The sequence below is a fragment of the Ananas comosus genome, linkage group 11 (assembly GCF_001540865.1).
Source record: "Ananas comosus cultivar F153 linkage group 11, ASM154086v1, whole genome shotgun sequence".
Classification (NCBI taxonomy): domain Eukaryota; kingdom Viridiplantae; phylum Streptophyta; class Magnoliopsida; order Poales; family Bromeliaceae; genus Ananas; species Ananas comosus.
Window position 1 is genome coordinate 6,090,723 of NC_033631.1, and position 16,921 is coordinate 6,107,643.

At 42.8% G+C, this 16,921-nt stretch overlaps 2 protein-coding genes and 1 long non-coding RNA gene across 3 annotated transcripts; 2 read left to right on the forward strand and 1 right to left on the reverse strand.

The window, feature by feature from the left end:
* LOC109717106 lies at positions 9,997 to 11,140 on the forward strand. The gene is made up of 2 exons (XM_020242781.1): positions 9,997 to 10,294; positions 11,006 to 11,140. Exons 1-2 carry the CDS (start codon positions 10,106 to 10,108, stop codon positions 11,138 to 11,140), a joined length of 324 nt encoding a protein of 107 aa, XP_020098370.1. The 5' UTR covers positions 9,997 to 10,105.
* On the reverse strand, positions 13,446 to 13,906 carry LOC109717107 (calmodulin-like protein 8). Its single transcript, XM_020242782.1, has 2 exons — positions 13,694 to 13,906; positions 13,446 to 13,564 (listed from the first exon to the last, which is right to left on the reverse strand). The coding sequence occupies exons 1-2, from the start codon at positions 13,904 to 13,906 to the stop codon at positions 13,451 to 13,453; spliced, it is 327 nt and encodes a 108-aa protein (XP_020098371.1). The 3' UTR covers positions 13,446 to 13,450.
* Positions 14,433 to 15,405, forward strand: LOC109717588. The gene is made up of 2 exons (XR_002218214.1): positions 14,433 to 14,687; positions 15,276 to 15,405. It is a non-coding gene; the product is annotated as an uncharacterized LOC109717588 (long non-coding RNA).

The following is a 16,921-nucleotide window of genomic DNA, read 5'->3' on the forward strand; positions in this document are numbered from 1 at the left end:
GCCAACCCAGGCCGAGCTGACTTCAGCTCGGGGCCCGCTTGTTGGAGCCTCCCTAGATCAGCCGCCCCGACTTCCTCCGGCCTCCAGCTACCTCCGGCGCGCGTCCCCGGCCATCCCCGTGCGCTGCCGGCGCCGCCCTAGCTCCCTGCAGCCAACCGCGGTGACCCAGACCGAGACTGGGTGATCTCTGTTTCCGCGCGCCGCCGCCGCTCCCCGCTGGCAGTGCCGTCCTCCAGACATATCTGGTGACCTCCGGCGTGCATCCCCGGACGTCCCTGAAGCCGCCGGCCGCCGCTCTTCAACTCTGCGGCTGCCCAAAGCTTGTGCGGGCCGAGGCCGAGCCACCTCGGCCACCGCACGACGCCGCTGCCCACGAAGGGGTGCATCACGATCCCCTCGGCATCCGGCGACGGATTGACGTCGCCCCGACCTCCTCCGACCGCCGCCGCGCCGCCGGGAAGCCTTGAAACCGAGAGCAGTTGGCGGGCTTGATCTCCTCCGCCGCGGCACCGGTTGCCGCCCGCCGTCGGCCAGCACCTGCCCCGGACCTCTTGGACCGGCTTCTTCCATTCTCCGCCGGAGCGCTCGTCGTCCGGCCACTAGAGACCAACCCTAACTCCCACTGCTCCGGTATGCTATTGTTTTAAGTTCCAGCACTGTAGTTTGGGGTTCCGGTCGTCTTTTCGGCAATTCGAGAGCACTCCGATAGTTAAGGAAGTGAGCACGATGATCCTGGTTTCGTGCGGAACATCGTGCCCACCTCCGTTAGGTTAATTGAGGCCTTGGGTAGTGAATTAGACGCAACGTAGGCGCTGTGCGCGCTGTTTACAGAAGTTTGCATCGCTCGAGCGCCCGCTACAGTGGCCGGTAGTGCTCAGAAAGGTGAGCACGGCCTCTGGCCCTCAAAAAGGTGAGCACGGCCTCTGGCACACTGAGACCTATCATCGAGTGTCTCAGCTTAGCAGAATAATCCTCGGTTTCTGCTAGCGGACCATAAAAGCCCCGAAATCACATAAAATAATGTGATTTTGGGTAATCGGGAGGGTTTTTATGCAATTGTTCATATTGTGACTACTGTTTACAGTATGTGCAGGCTGTGGGTACCCTCTGGACTGATTGTCCAAAGCCCCAGACCTTTGCGGTGATCGAAAGTACTTTTCCGGAGCGTTTGTCGGCAAAATCCGCCGACAGAATGCAGTTTCGGTTCGGAATTCTTCCGACGGTGCTTTGTGATGATTTGCTATGTCACCGAGCCTTGTTGGCTGTTCACTCGCGTCATTTCGAGGGTTTGGAAATGACGGGTGCGCGACGGTGGGTTCCGGTGTCGAAATAGACACTTTCGGGAACCCGGATCGAAACGATTATCCGACGGTAATTGTTTCGACGTGAGGAGTTGTGTTTGCTGCCATGAGGCACGATTATTTATGTTTAGTGGCAGCGGGTGACTCGTAGCGCGAGTCGGTGTATTCCGGGACAGTTCGTGGGTCCCGGGGAAGTCCCAGTGCGATTTTTGGGACTTCCGGCGAGTTACCGTAATTGGTTTCGGGAAACCGATCTCCGTGGGATTGTTGGTGGAGTTGTGATACTGTGGTTATTAGTTGTGGGTTAGGCACTAACCCGGTCGACCTTCCTTAGGTCCAGTTGACGTTCTTTTGCAGTCAGGAGACAGGCGCGACATCCTTACAGGTGGGTACTTCGATCCGACGTCGGTACAGTAGTGCACGCTCGGTGATGGTTTCTTACCCTTACTCTTCTGTTGTTATTATTGCATAGTATATATTGAGCCTAGCACCCATGTTATTCCATTATACTCTACTCGTTTGCATGCTTAATATCCTGAGTAGGAGTAGAGAAGTTCTATCTATGTGCGTATCTGTTGACCTGGTTGGTCGATTCTTGTACTTCATATCAGTGACTTGGTAGGTCGATAATTGTACTTCATATCAGTGACTTGGTAGGTCGATTCTTGTACTTCGTATCAATGACTTGGTTGGTTGGTTCTCGTATCTCGTATTTGTGACACATTTGGTCGGTTCCTTGACTTCTGTCGTTCGATGACCGTTGTGGTCAATGTACCCTAGAGGGGTTGGATTGTTGGCTAGTGGCCGACGGTAGTTCTGAATTCTATTGATACACTCTGATGACCTATTTGTCGATTCGTTATGCATATATCCTAGTTGACCTGAGTGGTCAGTCCTTGTGGTTCATTGAGCAGTATTTGTATACTTTTGAGATGATGTTGATGTTGTTTCATCCTAGTTGACCTGAGTGGTCAATTCTTGTGCTTCCTTATAGTTGATGACCTATACGGTCGATGAGCCCTATGGGCAGGATTGTCGGCTGGTTGCCGACGTTTGGCTTTTGAGCATATCAGCATTGATCGCCCGACTCGTTCGCAGTTCACGAACACCGGCGGTCTGATTCACCGCAAGAGGTGTTCTTTTCCGGAAAAGTGGTTGCAGGTGCCAACCCGTGAGCCCTAGAGGGGTTATATGCATGTTAGAGCGGCAGTGGTATTGTCGGGAGGTGTTGCGGTGCGGACCTCCAGGGCACAGGCTTGAAGTTTGCGGTGCGGACCAACAGAGCAGCAGATTCCAAATTGGGTATATTTGGTCTATACATCCGATTGATACATATGTCTATAGTAGCAGTCGTTGCATGCATACTTACAGTTCTTGCTTTACAGTTGTCTTGCTACTATAGTAGATATTCATGTTTGCTTCCTGTTCTAGTTACAGTAGCGGTAGCCATTTATTCTGTTATTGTTCTACTTCATTTTAGTTTATTGCTACTGCATTCAGTATATCTGCTCATTATCTTGTTTGTCTCTTCTTGATCCGGTGAGTACTCCTCGCCTTTGTCGGCTTGCGGTACCCACTAGGAGGGGGAGACATGTTTACATGTTCTCACTCCCACCATTTTTCAGGTTTTGCGGGCTGTGAGGGTTGAGACGAGACGTGAGATACATTTGTAGCGGTCGATAGAACTCCCTACCGAGGTTATTCAGTTTAGTATTTACCTTTATTTCTGTTGATATAACGTAGACGGTTTATATGGTTCAGTATTTTTTATCATATTTGAATATGTGGGTTTTCGTGAATGTAATAAAAGAACTTGTGGATTTTGTAAAAAATGAAAAATAATTTTCTACCCCTCGTGGTAGCGTGTTTTTATAGGATAAGAGTTTCCATGAGGAAAACAGTTTTAAAAGATTTTTTTGTGGATTTATGATTAAACATCGAATGTGAATCTGTGGTGGATGGTGTATGAATGTATAAATGATTAGATGTTGTATATTCATTTGTTGTGGTTGTATCCTGGTTATACTCTTGTACTTGTGCGACGCCGTGCAAATACAGGGGAGACTCTGTCCATGTGAACAGTGGACTCTCCGTATTTGTGGCGGATGTGGCATATCCTGGGGTCAGGCTTTCAAAAAAAAAAAAAAAAAAATTCTAGTCACTTCCACTGTATTTTCAAACAAAGAGGGACCCGGGGCTTGACAGATTAAAATGGTATCAGAGCCAAGTTACAACCACAACACCATTCACAGGATGTTTTGAAAAGTTAAACAAAAACTGAACCATTGGTTTGGTTGATTCATAGGAAGACCTACGGTATATAGGGACGTGAGTGCGGGGTTTGGGCTTTTGTCCCGGTGTGCATTCGAGTGGGGTAAACTCGGAGTGCACGGTTATTGACGTATGTGCTACGGTTTTCGCACAAGCTGGTGTCTTAGTTAGGAGTAGTGGCGGTGTACTTCTGACATTCAGTGGCGGGGTGAAGTTATCCAGGTGTAGCCATTCTTGTCAGGTGGGGCCTTGATGGGCCAGTGATTATTGGGCTTAGGCGAGTGTCTTAACTGCCGACACCCAGGCCACTCTTCCTACTGAGGGCACGAGAGCTACTGCGAGTGTCTCTACGGAGACGGTACTTAGACCAGTTACGGTTGCGACTTCAGTGGGGCTACTAGGGTGTAGCCCAGGGTTTGGATAGCGGTCGTTTAGGCGACTGCATTGTTAGTGTTGCTTCCGCAGATCTTTGGGTAGGGTTGCAATGCCTACCTTTCCTCCTTGATTGCTGATTGGAATCAGCGGTTTGCGTCTTTTGACCTTGAACTAGTTCTTTCGTCAAATTGACGTGTACTAGAGTAGGATTGACACAGTTTTGGTGTCAGGACTCTGTTGATGCATACATTGTATGCGGTTATTCTAACACTTAAATTGGTGTGGCATGGGATAGTAGATGGTGTGGTAGGATCTGTCTTGACTCGAGTTACTCCAAGGCATGGACGGAGTTCTCGGAGCTTTGGGAATAGTTGGTTGTGGTGTGGAAACCAGTTAGAGAAACCGTTCCCTAAAGCCTCTGTTTGTGTTATTCGCGGCTTAGTGTCGCTTATAGCTTTTGGATGTTGAAAGCTATGGGACTCCCATTGAGTCGGTTCAGGGTCGATCTGATTTCGAATGTAGGCTTGCAAAGTCAATGTTTCGATGGTTTGGTTGTGAACTTTTGGTTCAATGAAGAGGTATCAGGTCACTTGATACTTCGATGTGTCGCGCTTCCAACTTGTTGTTGGTAGTGGATCTTCGGATATTTCGCTTTTCTTTTTATAAGAACATTGGCTGCAGACAATGTACTGTCGAAAGTTGGGACGAAATACCCTTTTCCCGTTTGGGACTCATGGATTGGGTCGGTATTTTTCTCTAGATTGTCTTGGAAAATCTTGAGTGTTGGTCATCTCTGATCACATAGTGAGCCTTGGATTATTCCCTGGCAGGTTTTGTGCAGTTGACTTATCGTCACTGCTGATGGTTTTGACCATGGTTCGAGTCTGGGTGCTTGTTAGCTCTTTAGTTGTACCTGTTACAACTAAAATGTTTGTTTGGTTAGTAGTCTTGGTCTTTTTGCCAGGGAGGTTCAGAATCACAGTTGTTGAGTGACTTAAGCTTGATTGTTGGTTTTGATTGTAACCGTATGCGATAGCGTGTAAGGTTTGCGACTTAGCTTATCGTGCAAACCTTGGAGTGGTATGCTTGTCCGGTTGTTTGGTGACAGGTGCGCCTGGGTCTCAATGAGACATGTATTTGGTGTTGCTCGGAACATCGATCGCTAGGGTCCCTGGTGGGAAGGTAGCGACAGGGTCTCGTGGAGATAGGTGTTGGGCATCACCGATGGTTAGTATCGCATATTGCGATTGGCGACCCTGTGCACCAAGTAATGGACTTGCATGGGACGTTTGTTGGTTGGATTGAATTATTGAGCGGACAAATTGTCCAGCTCAATTGGCATTGTCAGCCTTGGACCTTTTTGGTCTGGTGGAAAATGAGGTCTTGGACCTATGACTGTAGAATGCCACAGGTGACTTTCCGATGATGAGGATTTGACTTCGACAGTTTGTGTGTTTGGTTGGTGGGAGACTGTGGTCTCAGAGGCAAATGCCTTCGACTCGAGTTTTAGAACAACGTTTCGTACTCGCTCATGGTGAGCTGATTGACGTTGTGGGCGAGTCGGAGTATGTCGTTTCGGCCTACGGAAACATACTCCAGACTTGCGTTGTTGTCACGTGACTTTTCTACGTGAACTATCGACGTAGTCGAGTCGGTCACTGCTACGCGGACCATGGTAGATTGGACCTAGAGCTTCTGAGTGGTGAATTATTATTTCAGAATTGGCAATTGGGATCGGATAATCCTAGTCACGGGACTGTTTTTGTCCACAGGTTATAAGATGGTGTTGATCCCGGCGAGTTTTGGTCCGTAAATTTTGGGTTGGCACGTTTTCCCTCGTCTTATCCAAATGGAACCGCAGTCCTATTCTTCCCTTATTCGGAGATTAATCTGCCCAAGTTCATGGAAATATAATTGACCAGTACTCAAAGGTGATACCGCAGAGGTAGAGTATATCCAAATTCCATTCGGGTGGGTGCGTGGTCAAGTTTCAGGGACGAAACTTCTTTTAAAGGGGGGATAATGTAAGGACTGAGATTTTGACAGTGCAACTAAACTCTCTGTTGACGATGTTTTTTTTTGTGTAATTTAATTACATCAGCACTCGTCAAGTTTCAGGAGAAAACGAGTTAGAACGGAGAAGTTATGCGACCAGAACCGATGACTTAAAGTGAATAGTAACTCCGACTTTTCAGTTGAGCCAGTAAGTAGAGAAGGGTTTTGGTGCATATTGGACTCCGAATATAGGACTCCAATAGCTCGTTTCGAACAGCTCGACTATTCTGGACCCAATGGCACCTGACAGAATTGGGTTCTGATGGACGGTTTTCGAGAAAAAGGGGTTTGATTGGGTTTACATATATAAATATATGTGGTTACTTGGTGGTTTGTAATGAGGGTTGACTTCGTCGCAAATCGGCTACCAAATCAGATAAAGCGAAATGTTAGATTCGATGCCCCAGTCGTGCTGAACGCGCTGGCGGAATCCGATTGGAAATTCGACGGACGGATCTTTGGGAATCGCAAAATGTTCTCGCTGAGAGGTCGAAATCAGCAAAACGGAAAAATCGTGAAAGGTCCAATATTTTATGCGCCGTTTTGCGTGAGTTCGAACGTCGAGGGACATACGTGCAAATGACACGTTCTTGCAGGGGATCTAGCTGATAATATCGGTCTACGGTGGACTTTTCTACAATTATACATTGGGTATAAATGTTGGTTTAGGGTTTCCATGAGAAACCCTAACCCTAAGTCGTCCCCCAGCCAACCCAGTCCACCCTAGCCGCCCTAGCTCCTCCCTGCCCTACCCGTGCTCATGCCCCGGCCGCCGGTGAGCAACCCCGGCCGCCGGAAATCCCTGCAGCACCTCTCTCTCTCTCTTTCTCTCAGCCACCCACTCACCGCTTTGTGGTTGCGGGTCCGAGGAAGTCATCCAAGCTTGGGCGACAACACCTTTTGGTCGAGACCCATCTTAAGCATCTCCCCTGCCGGCCCCGTCGTCCTTGCATGGCGCCGGAACCGCCTGCACAAAGCTGTGGCCAGCCTGGGCCAACCCAGGCCGAGCTGACTTCAGCTCGGGGCCCGCTTGTTGTAGCCTCCCTAGATCGGCCGCCCCGACTTCCTCCGGCCTTCAGCAACCTCCGGCGCGCATCCCCGGCCATCCCCGTGCGCCGCTGGCGCCGCCCTAGCTCCCTGCGGCCAACCGCGGTCACCCAGATCGAGCCTGGGTGATCTCTATTTCTGCGCGCCGCCGCCGCTCCCCGCTGGCAGTGCCGTCCTCCAGACACATCTGGCGACCTCCGGCGTGCATCCCCGGACGTCCCTGAAGCCGCTGGCCGCCGCTCTTCCACTCTGCGGCCGCCCAGAGCTTGTGCTGGGCGAGGCCGAGCCACCTCGGCCACCGCACGACGCCGCCGCCCACGGAAGGGTGCATCACGATCCCCTCGGCATCCGGCGACGGATTGACATCGCCCCGACCTCCTTCAACCTCCGCCGCGCCGCCGGGAAGCCTTGAACCCGAGAGCAGTTGGCGGGCTTGATCTCCTCCGCCGCGCCACCGGTTGCCGCCCGCCGCCGGCCAGCACCTGCCCCGGACCTCTTGGACTGGCTGCTTCCATTCTCCGCCGGAGCGCTCACTGTCCGGCCGCCGGAGACCAACCCTAACTCCCACTGCTCCGGTATGCTATTGTTTTAAGTTCCAGCACTGTAGTTTGGGGTTCCGGTCGTCTTTCCGGCAATTTGAGAGCACTCCGATAGTTGGGGAAGTGAGCACGATAATCCTGGTTTTGTGCTGAACATCGTGCCCAACTTCGTTAGGTTAATTGAGGCCTCGGGTAGTGAATTAGACCCAACGTAGGCGCTGTGCGCGCTGTTTACAGAAGTTTGGATCGCTCGCGCGCCCGCCACAGTGGCTGGCAGTGCTCAGAAAGGTGAGCACGGCCTCTGGCACACTGAGACCTGTCATCGGGTGTCTCAGCTCAGCAGAATAACCCTCGATTTCTGCTAGCGGACCATAAAAGCCCTGAAATCACATAAAATAATGTGATTTTGGGTAATCGGGAGGGTTTTTATGCAATTGTTCATATTGTGACTACTGTTTGCAGTATGTGCAGGATGTGGGTACCCTCTGGACTGATTGTCCAAGGCCCCAGACCTTTGCGATGATCGAAAGTGCTTTCCGGAGCGTTTGTCGGCAAAATCCGCCGACGAAATGCAGTTTCGGTTCGGAATTCTTCCGACGGTGCTTTGTGATGATTTGCTATGTCGCCGAGCCTTGTTGGCTGGTCACTCGCATCATTTCGAGGGTTCGGAAATGACGGGTGCGCGACGGTGGGTTCCGGTGTCGAAATAGACACTTTCGGGAACCCGGATCAAAACGATTATCCGATCGTAATTGTTTCGACGTGAGGAGTTGTGTTTGCTGCCATGAGGCACGATTATTTATGTTTAGTGGCAGCGGGTGACTCGTAACGCGAGTCGGTGTATTCCGGGACAATTCGTGGGTTCCGGCGAAGTCCCAGTGCGATTTTTGAGACTTCCGGCGAGTTACCGTAATTGGTTTCGGGAAACCGATCTCCGTGGGATTGTTGGTGGAGTTGTGATACTGTGGTTATCAGTTGTGGGTTAGGCACTAACCCGGTCGACCTTCCTTAGGTCCAGTTGATGTTCTTTTGCAGTCAGGAGACAGGCGCGACATCCTTACAGGTGGGTACTTCGATTCGACGTCGGTACAGTGGTGCATGCTCTGTGATGGTTTCTTACCCTTACTCTTCTGTTGTTATTATTGCATAGTATATATTGAGCTTTGCACCCATGTTATTTCATTATACTTTACTCGTTGTTTGCATGCTTAGTATCCTGAGTAGGAGTAGACACTACATGAAAAGATATTGTTGGTGGCAAAAATAATATGACGATAAATTTTGTCGCCACTATATAGTTACTTTTTGTGGCGATAAAAAAAAATTGCCATCGATTAGTTAACTAAAAGTGGCAATACTATTTTCGCAACTAAATGATTATTTCATCGCCACTATTTGGTTATCTATGGTGGCGATAAAAAGAATGACCATCGATTAACTAACTTAAACTAGCGATACTACTTTCGCCACTAAAAAATTATTTTATCGCCACTAAATCGTTATTTATGATGGCAATAAAAAATATTGCCACTAATTAATTAACTTAAAGTGGCAATATTACTTTCGCCACTAAATGATTATTTTATCGCCATTATTTGGTTACCTATAGTGGCAAAAAAAAAAATTTGCCACCAATTAATTAACTTTAAGTGGCGATAAAAAATATTGCCACTGATTAATTAACTTAAAATGGCAATATTACTTTCGCCACTAAATGATTATTTTATCACCATTATTTGGTTATCTATAGTGGCGATAAAAAATTTTGCCACCAATTAATTAACTTTAAGTGGCGATAAAAAATTTTTGTCACCAATTAATTAACTTTAAGTGGCAATACTACTTTCGCCACTAAATGACTAATTTTTTGCCATTATTTGGTTAGCTATAGTGGTGATAAAAAAAATTGACGCATATTATTAATAAAATTACAATAAAAATAAAATATTTAAAATGTTTATATCAAAATAATGTATAGTGAAGGTGAAAAAACTGTAGTTGTTAAAAATTGAGGGTAAAAATGTACAGAGACACTTTCAACGTCAGATCATTTTGAAATTGCTCTATGAATTATAATTTTATTTTGATTCACACCTCTGAACTTTTTTTGATTATTTTATTCTAGTTAATTTAGTTTAATTTTTAAATTCAAGAGCTTTATTAATTAGTGTTTACTTATTAATTATTTTTATTTATTTTTTAAAAATTAATTAAATTTAACTTAAATAAATAAATAAATAAATTAATTACAAATTATTTAAATTTTAATTTTTAAAAATTAACTTATTAAATTTAAAAATTAAATTAAATTATTAGTTAATTAAATTAAATTAAATTTTTTAAAAGGTCACGCTCACCCCCTTCTCCCCACGCTCTCCCCACACGCTCACCCCCTTCCCACGAACCTCACACTCTCCCCACGCTCACCCCCTCCTCCTCGCCGGTGAGCTCCTCGCCGGCGAGCTCATAGGCAACGAGTTCCTCCCCGCTGATCCCTTTTATGACGAGCCGTTTAGCATGGATCTCCTCGCCGTTGATCTCCTCGTTGTCGTTCTTCTTGCCGGTGAGTCCTTCGCCACAGATCTCCTCGCCAACGAGTTTATCACTACCGATCTCCTCGCCGCCAAGATTCTCATTGCCGATCTCCTCTCCGACGAGCTCTCCACGGTCCCGATCTCTAATCGAAGAAAAATCTGCAAAAAAAAGGTCAGAAAAGCTAAATTTGATTGTGAATTTTGATTTCTTTTTAAATAATTCAACAATCCATGAATAATTATGAGACCACATGTGGATTTTTCTTTTCTAGTTTAATTAATCTATGAATTTCTAAATTGGTGGTGGGTGGAATAGGACAATGTCGGTCAGAGACGATGAGAATTGGCCCATCATGTATTGTGGGTGGAATAGTAGTTATATTCGTGGAGCAGCAACGATTATTATCAGGGTAAATTGTGTATATAGTGCGAGAATATGTTCATGTGAATGTCACCTAATTAGCAATTATACTCTATATATTCATGGATTTTTTTTTTAAAGTCTAATTTGGTTCTTATTTTAAGTAATTTCGATCAATTTTTGTTGGGATCTCTACACGGTCATGCAATTAAGCAAAGTGTTAATTAACCTGATTTGATTCATGTGAGATGTTGAGATCTCTTTGTTTTGAGTGCATGAGGGTTTCCGAAACACAAACGTAGATGTTTTAAAATCTGAATGTAAACTGTTATTATATGATCTATAAGCTTTAAATAATTCAACTTACCTGTGTCTCTATGCTTTAGTTTCTATGTTGTCCAAAATATTGGAGCTAATTCAACTTACCTGTGGCTCTATGCTAGTTGCTAGTAAGGTTTTACTCTAGTAAATTGATGTATTAACTTTTTGACAACTTTCTGATCGTAAATATATCGCGTTCAGTTGCTTTCAGGTGGAAGGCATGATATTGATGTTGATGATCTGAGAATCAACACAAAGTATACCGGTGGTTATTCTTATTCAAGTCGCACAGTTAAACTGTTTTGGGAGGTAACAATTCAGTTTGTCTTGTCTTAGTTTCCTTTCATGCATGAGGATCAGTGCTCGTAACTACACATGATGGAACCGAATAAACACACTTTAATATACTCCAAGTCTCTAACAAAAACCATTGAAACCATTTAGTTCTGCTACAGTAATTTCAACTATAATGTCATCTTCTTATTCCATCCACTCTGAAGTCCTTTGGCTTGAGCACAGCTGAGAATGTTTCTATAACAACGTTTATGTTAAAATCGTAACGGCGAAAAATAGATCCAGAAAATAATTTAATGCAGGAAAAGAAAAGAAAAGAAAAGAGCACACCGATATTTACGTGGTTTAGCCAACGGCCTACGTCCACGGGCGAAGACGGAGCAAATACTTTATTAATGTTGAAAAGGCAGAGTACAAAGAAAATCTCTCAAAAGAACTCAAGCTCTAATTAGATCGGAAACGCCGCAGCAAAGCAACTCCAAAAGTGAGTCGGCTCCTCAACCCGTACGGATTCCCAAGTGGTGATAATTAGAGTCCCTCAACCCGTACGGACTCCAAAGTGGTGTTAATTAGAGTCACCACAGATTCTTCACCGTACGGAACATGAATAGCTTGGCTTAATTAATTAGACTTGGGTCTAATTAACATTGCGGCATCATTAGAGCTTGCCTCCACCAACAACTGAATTAATTTGGCATGGCTCTTAATTTGTTCGCGGCATCATTAACTTGGCCGTAGCATGTATATATAATACATGTTTCCTAACTAGAGTCTAATTCTAATTAGATTAGGATTTATCCTCAATTTAGATAACTACATATCTAAATCAAATATAACAGTTTATGATGTTCCTCCTAAATATTCAGCTGAATGGTTAAGAAGGATAACATTTGTTCTAGTATTACAGAAACAAAAGAATTATAACAGTCAGTTCTTTGTTAAGCCAATGTGACTTATGATAACTTTGATGAGTCACATTTTAGGTTGCAATATTTAGTTCGTGGTTTAATACTCAAATGTCCTTTTTTGGTGTTAATGTTTTTCTTATTAGCATAAAATAACTGCTTAGAGTCTACTAGTATGCAAAAGAAACATAATGATAATATAGTATTTGTGATAACTTCTTTAGATGAATAACATGGTATCGGGGGTGTATAACACACAAATGATGGTTTTTATAGGGATGATGATTGTTTATTAACATAGCGATTCTTTAACTAATTCAATTTTTTTATTTGATCAAATTTTGCTTTCTGAATATGCGCGTATTTGACTTGGCTTCTAGAAGAGCTTTACTTTGGAACCATAAGCCATGCCTTTGCAAATTAAGATTCTGGAGCTTCTAACTATGTTGAGAAGTCAAAATGTGACATTTTTGGCCCCAAAGACAGAAGTTTCATTTCAGTTTTTGCTTCTAGCTGCTGCAAGAAGCCGTTTGAGGGATTTAATGAGGTGTAGTTGCAGAAGCTCCAGTTTTGCTATGAGGCTCTATGAATAGCTATGGTATTAAGAAACAGAAATTTATTTTAGCATTATTATTTGCTACCACAAAAGTGGATTAAGCAAACAGAACTCGTTCCCCTCATTCTAACAGTTTGACAACAGAGACAAATGCTAACCTCTTCTGAAGAGGCCACTGGAAGGTTGATCAAGTACTTAACCAACTTGATAGGTACAATAGCTACAATAAAGAGCTTGCAGGGTAGCCACAATAAAAATGCATCTTATAAATTTAAGTACTTTTTGTTAATTGCCAATTAAATTTGCTTTGCTGTCAAGAACTGTACGTAGTTTAATTCCTATAGGAAAGGTTTACAGACTCTATTCCCGTAGAAGTAAGCCTATGTTAAAAAACGAAACAAGATTAATATATTAAAGAAGCATACATCAAAATGTTGAAGCAAGACGTCTTAGGGCCAATTATTAGCACTAGGAATGGCTATAAAGCATGGAAAATTAAGTGGCATCCCATGCTTGGCCGTTTCTAATTCCATTTTAAGAACTTATATGCTTACTTAATTAGCAACAAAGCTATTAGCTTTAGGTAGAAAACTGAAGTAGAAGAAAGCAAAGTTAGCAAAATTAGCAACAAAAGACAATAAAAGCTATTAGCTTGCTACTTAATGATCAAAACATACAAATGGTGATTGCTTATGTTAAATGTTAACTTGGTTCATCTTTCTAACATAAAATGAGATTTGAATGGATATAGAAATAAATTTGAAGCAAAGTTTATTTGACATAAAGAATGTTGGTGAACTGGCATAATATAAAAGACAAACCGGCCCTATATCTGTTTTCGAACAGTGCTATTACAGAGGATAATCTCGCTAATTACTTAGAAAGACTCTTTCAACTGAAATAAAAAGGATAAGAAGTATTCACCTCACTAGCTGATATGAACCCATTTTGGTCCTTATCGAAAACCTTGAAAGCTTCTTTCAACTCCTCTTCATCATTGGTCTCCTGAATCCAGTAAGTGAAAGGCAGAAAAATGTCAAATTTTTCGCGACAATTTTACGCAACCAGAGGTTAAAACACAAGGCTTTTAAACGCAATTCCAGTTGGAGGTATGCTTCATAGAGCTTTCCATACCTTCGTTTTCTTAGCCATTAGGTATAAAAACTCTCCAAATTCTATGCTCCCGTTCCTGTTAACATCGACTTCCCTTATCATACCGTGCAGCTCTTCTTCAGTTGGTTTCTGGCCCAATGATCTGATGACCGTCGCCAATTCTTCCAGAGTGCTGCAGCCTATGATATTAAACGTATTATATAAAAAAGCAAATTTTGCTAGATGATGAAGCATTTCTCGTTTCTATCCAACATCGAAATATTAACCGACTCGAAGAGTTGCATATATGTACCTCTCTAAATGTCCAAGTTGACACACAGAAGAAACATATATATATACCAAGTTTGCTTTAAGTTTGTGTGTTTGTAGCATTAGCTACTCTGTTAAATGTCTTCTGCCATAGAAATATAGTTTTAGGCGAATGTCTCTTACTGGCTAGTGTATAACAACTGGGAATCCACAATCATTTTGTATGCAACTCTTTACATCATTTTTGTATTGTGAATGGCATATATATCTAGTAAAAGTTTTCTCTAGGATCTGATTAATTATCCCATATCTTAATGCAATCATGTGAAATTTATGTGATTTTTAATAGACGATGCTAGATATAATAATGATTTATCTTATTAAGCTGTACTAATAGTTGGGTAGTTCAGCTTTTATTGTTTGGCTTTTGATTGACGGGTCAGATGAAGAGAAAAACAACATTTTTGCTTTTAAGAGAAAGACTATACTCAATTTCATATGCTCTGAAAGCACTATGAAATAATTTTGAAGCACTTTATTAGTTCATTATTGACCTGTACTTTGGTCAATGTCTAGGTTTGTTTAGTGTTGTTTTTTTTCATGATTTGCTATTTACTTTCTGATTTGATTATTTGTTGATGTAGGGTTTATGATTTTTCAACAAGGACTTTTGCCAGTTGTTACTTATCTGACCTTCATTTTTTTCCTTCTTAATTTCTGCAGTGTGTCGCATCACAACCGGATACTAGGATCCATTTCTTAAATGGTAATTGAGATATTCTATGCTTACTTAGTGAGCTTGCTTAGTTGGTGCTTTAGGTTGTTAAATGCTCCAAAGCATTTTAGAATGTTACTTTTACTCTTTTCATCATATTTCTTCTGTACTTGCCTATATTGTAGTATAAATATGAAGGTCGTGTTGTTGTGATTCTTATTGACCAACTGCAATGCCACTATCAGACCGCATATTCTCCAATTCTTATTGACCAACTGCAATTCTTATTGACTTTACTACATAATCTTTCAATTTATTTGATTTAGAGCTCGATTTTCTATGTTAGTATTGTTCATAATTCACATGATGTCAGAGTAGCTTTTTCTTTTATCACATTATTTGCTATTTTCTGTTTTTTCTCCCTCAATTGTATGTAGCACTTGTTCTATCTAATTCATGCACTTTTAAAGAATAATATATATCACAGTTTTGACAATTGTCTATTTTGTTAATAATCCATTAAATCAAAAATTCAAAAGGACAAATTGTTTGTGTATCCAACTATGCAAAAAATACTCCTACTTTTGTTGTATATTGTTTAATTTAATAATTTGCTTTTCTCTCTTTTGTTTGTTGCAGGAAATGAATTGCTGCTGAAATAGGAGTTGAAGCATTTTTTTATCGTTTTTAAGTATTTTCTATTTTCAAAGTTGAGAGAGTCAGGAATGATGTTGAACTGTATATCGAATATTATTACTCTATTGCTGTTGTGGATCAGAAGACAATTAGCCTTTTAAATTGATTTTGCTATTATTTTGTTTTTAAGCTGTTGTGGATCAGAAGACAATTAGCCTTTTAAATTATTGTTAAAAAAATAATTTTGTTTACTTTAATATTTTGCTTGTTATTTTGTATATGTTCTGTTTATAAAATATAAGCGGTATATTTTTATATTTAGTTTATTATATTTTTATTATTGGTGGCCATTTATCACACAGTTGGTGGCGACAAAAGGTTGCATTTTTATCTTCAAGTAAGGTGGCGACTGTAGTGGTTGCCACATAAGGTATACATTTGGTGGCAAAAATGTATTGCCACCTTATCTCCATAAAAGGTGGCGACTAATAAGGGCCACTAAAAAGTCATATTTGATGGCGACAAAATATCGCCACGCTATCTTTAATAAGATGGCGACTAATAGTTGCCACTAAAAGTCAAATATCGCCACACTATCTTTAATAAGGTGGCGATAAAAAATGGCCACTAAAAGTCATATTTGGTGGCGACAAAATATCGCCACGCTATTTTCAAAAAGGTGGCGATTTTTCATGCTTCGGCACAATTTTATTTAGCGGTAACACTTTCGGTGGCAGCTTATGGCGACTTTAAAAGTCGCCACCTTTTAACCTTTTGAAAAGGTGGCAACTTTTTATATATATGGTGGCAACATTACTCGCCACCAATATATAATATTCTTGTAGTGAGAGTAGTTCTATCTATGTGCGTATCTGTTGACCTGGTTGGTCGATTCTTGTACTTCATATCAATGACTTGGTAGGTCGATACTTGTACTTCATATCAGTGACTTGGTAGGTCGATTCTTGTACTTCGTATCAGAGACTTGGTTGGTTGGTTCTCGTATCTCATACTTGTGACATATTTGGTCGGTTTCTTGACTTCTGTCGTTCGAAGACCGTTGTGGTTGATGTACCCTAGAGGGGTTGGATTGTTGGCTAATGGCCGACGGTAGTTCTGGATTCTATTGATACACTCTGATGGCCTATTCGTCGATTCGTTATGCATATATCCTAGTTGACCTGAGTGGTCAGTCCTTGTGGTTCATTGAGCAGTATTTGTATACTTTTGAGAGGATGTTGATGTTGTTCCATCCTAGTTGACCTGAGTGGTCGGTTCTTGTGCTTCCTTACAGTTGATGACCTATACGGTCGATGAGCCCTGTGGGCAGGATTGTCGGTTGGTTGCCGACGTTTGGCCTTTGAGCATATCAGCATTAATTGCCCGACTCGTTCGCATTTCACGAACACCGGCGGTCTGATCCACCGCAAGGGGTGTTCTTTTTCGAAAAAGTGGTTGCAGGTGCCAACCCGTGAGCCCTAGAGGGGTTATATGCATGTTAGAGCGGCAATGATACTGTCGGGAGGTGTTGCGGTGCGAACCTCCACGGCACAGGCTTGAGGTTTGCGGTGCGGACCAACAGAGCAGATTCCAGATTGGGTATATTTGGTCTATACATCCGGTTGACGCATATGTCTATAGTAGTAGTC

Excerpts from the sequence above, each read along its gene's own strand:
- LOC109717106 (XM_020242781.1), top strand. The coding sequence starts at position 10,106 with ATGGATCTCCTCGCCGTTGATCTCCTCGTTGTCGTTCTTCTTGCCGGT. Across the intron at positions 10,295-11,005 it reads GAAAAATCTGCAAAAAAAAG|TTGCTTTCAGGTGGAAGGCA; the intron begins GTCAGAAAAGCT and ends TATCGCGTTCAG.
- LOC109717107 (XM_020242782.1), bottom strand. The coding sequence starts at position 13,906 with ATGCTTCATCATCTAGCAAAATTTGCTTTTTTATATAATACGTTTAAT. Across the intron at positions 13,565-13,693 it reads TAATGGCTAAGAAAACGAAG|GAGACCAATGATGAAGAGGA; the intron begins GTATGGAAAGCT and ends TACTGGATTCAG.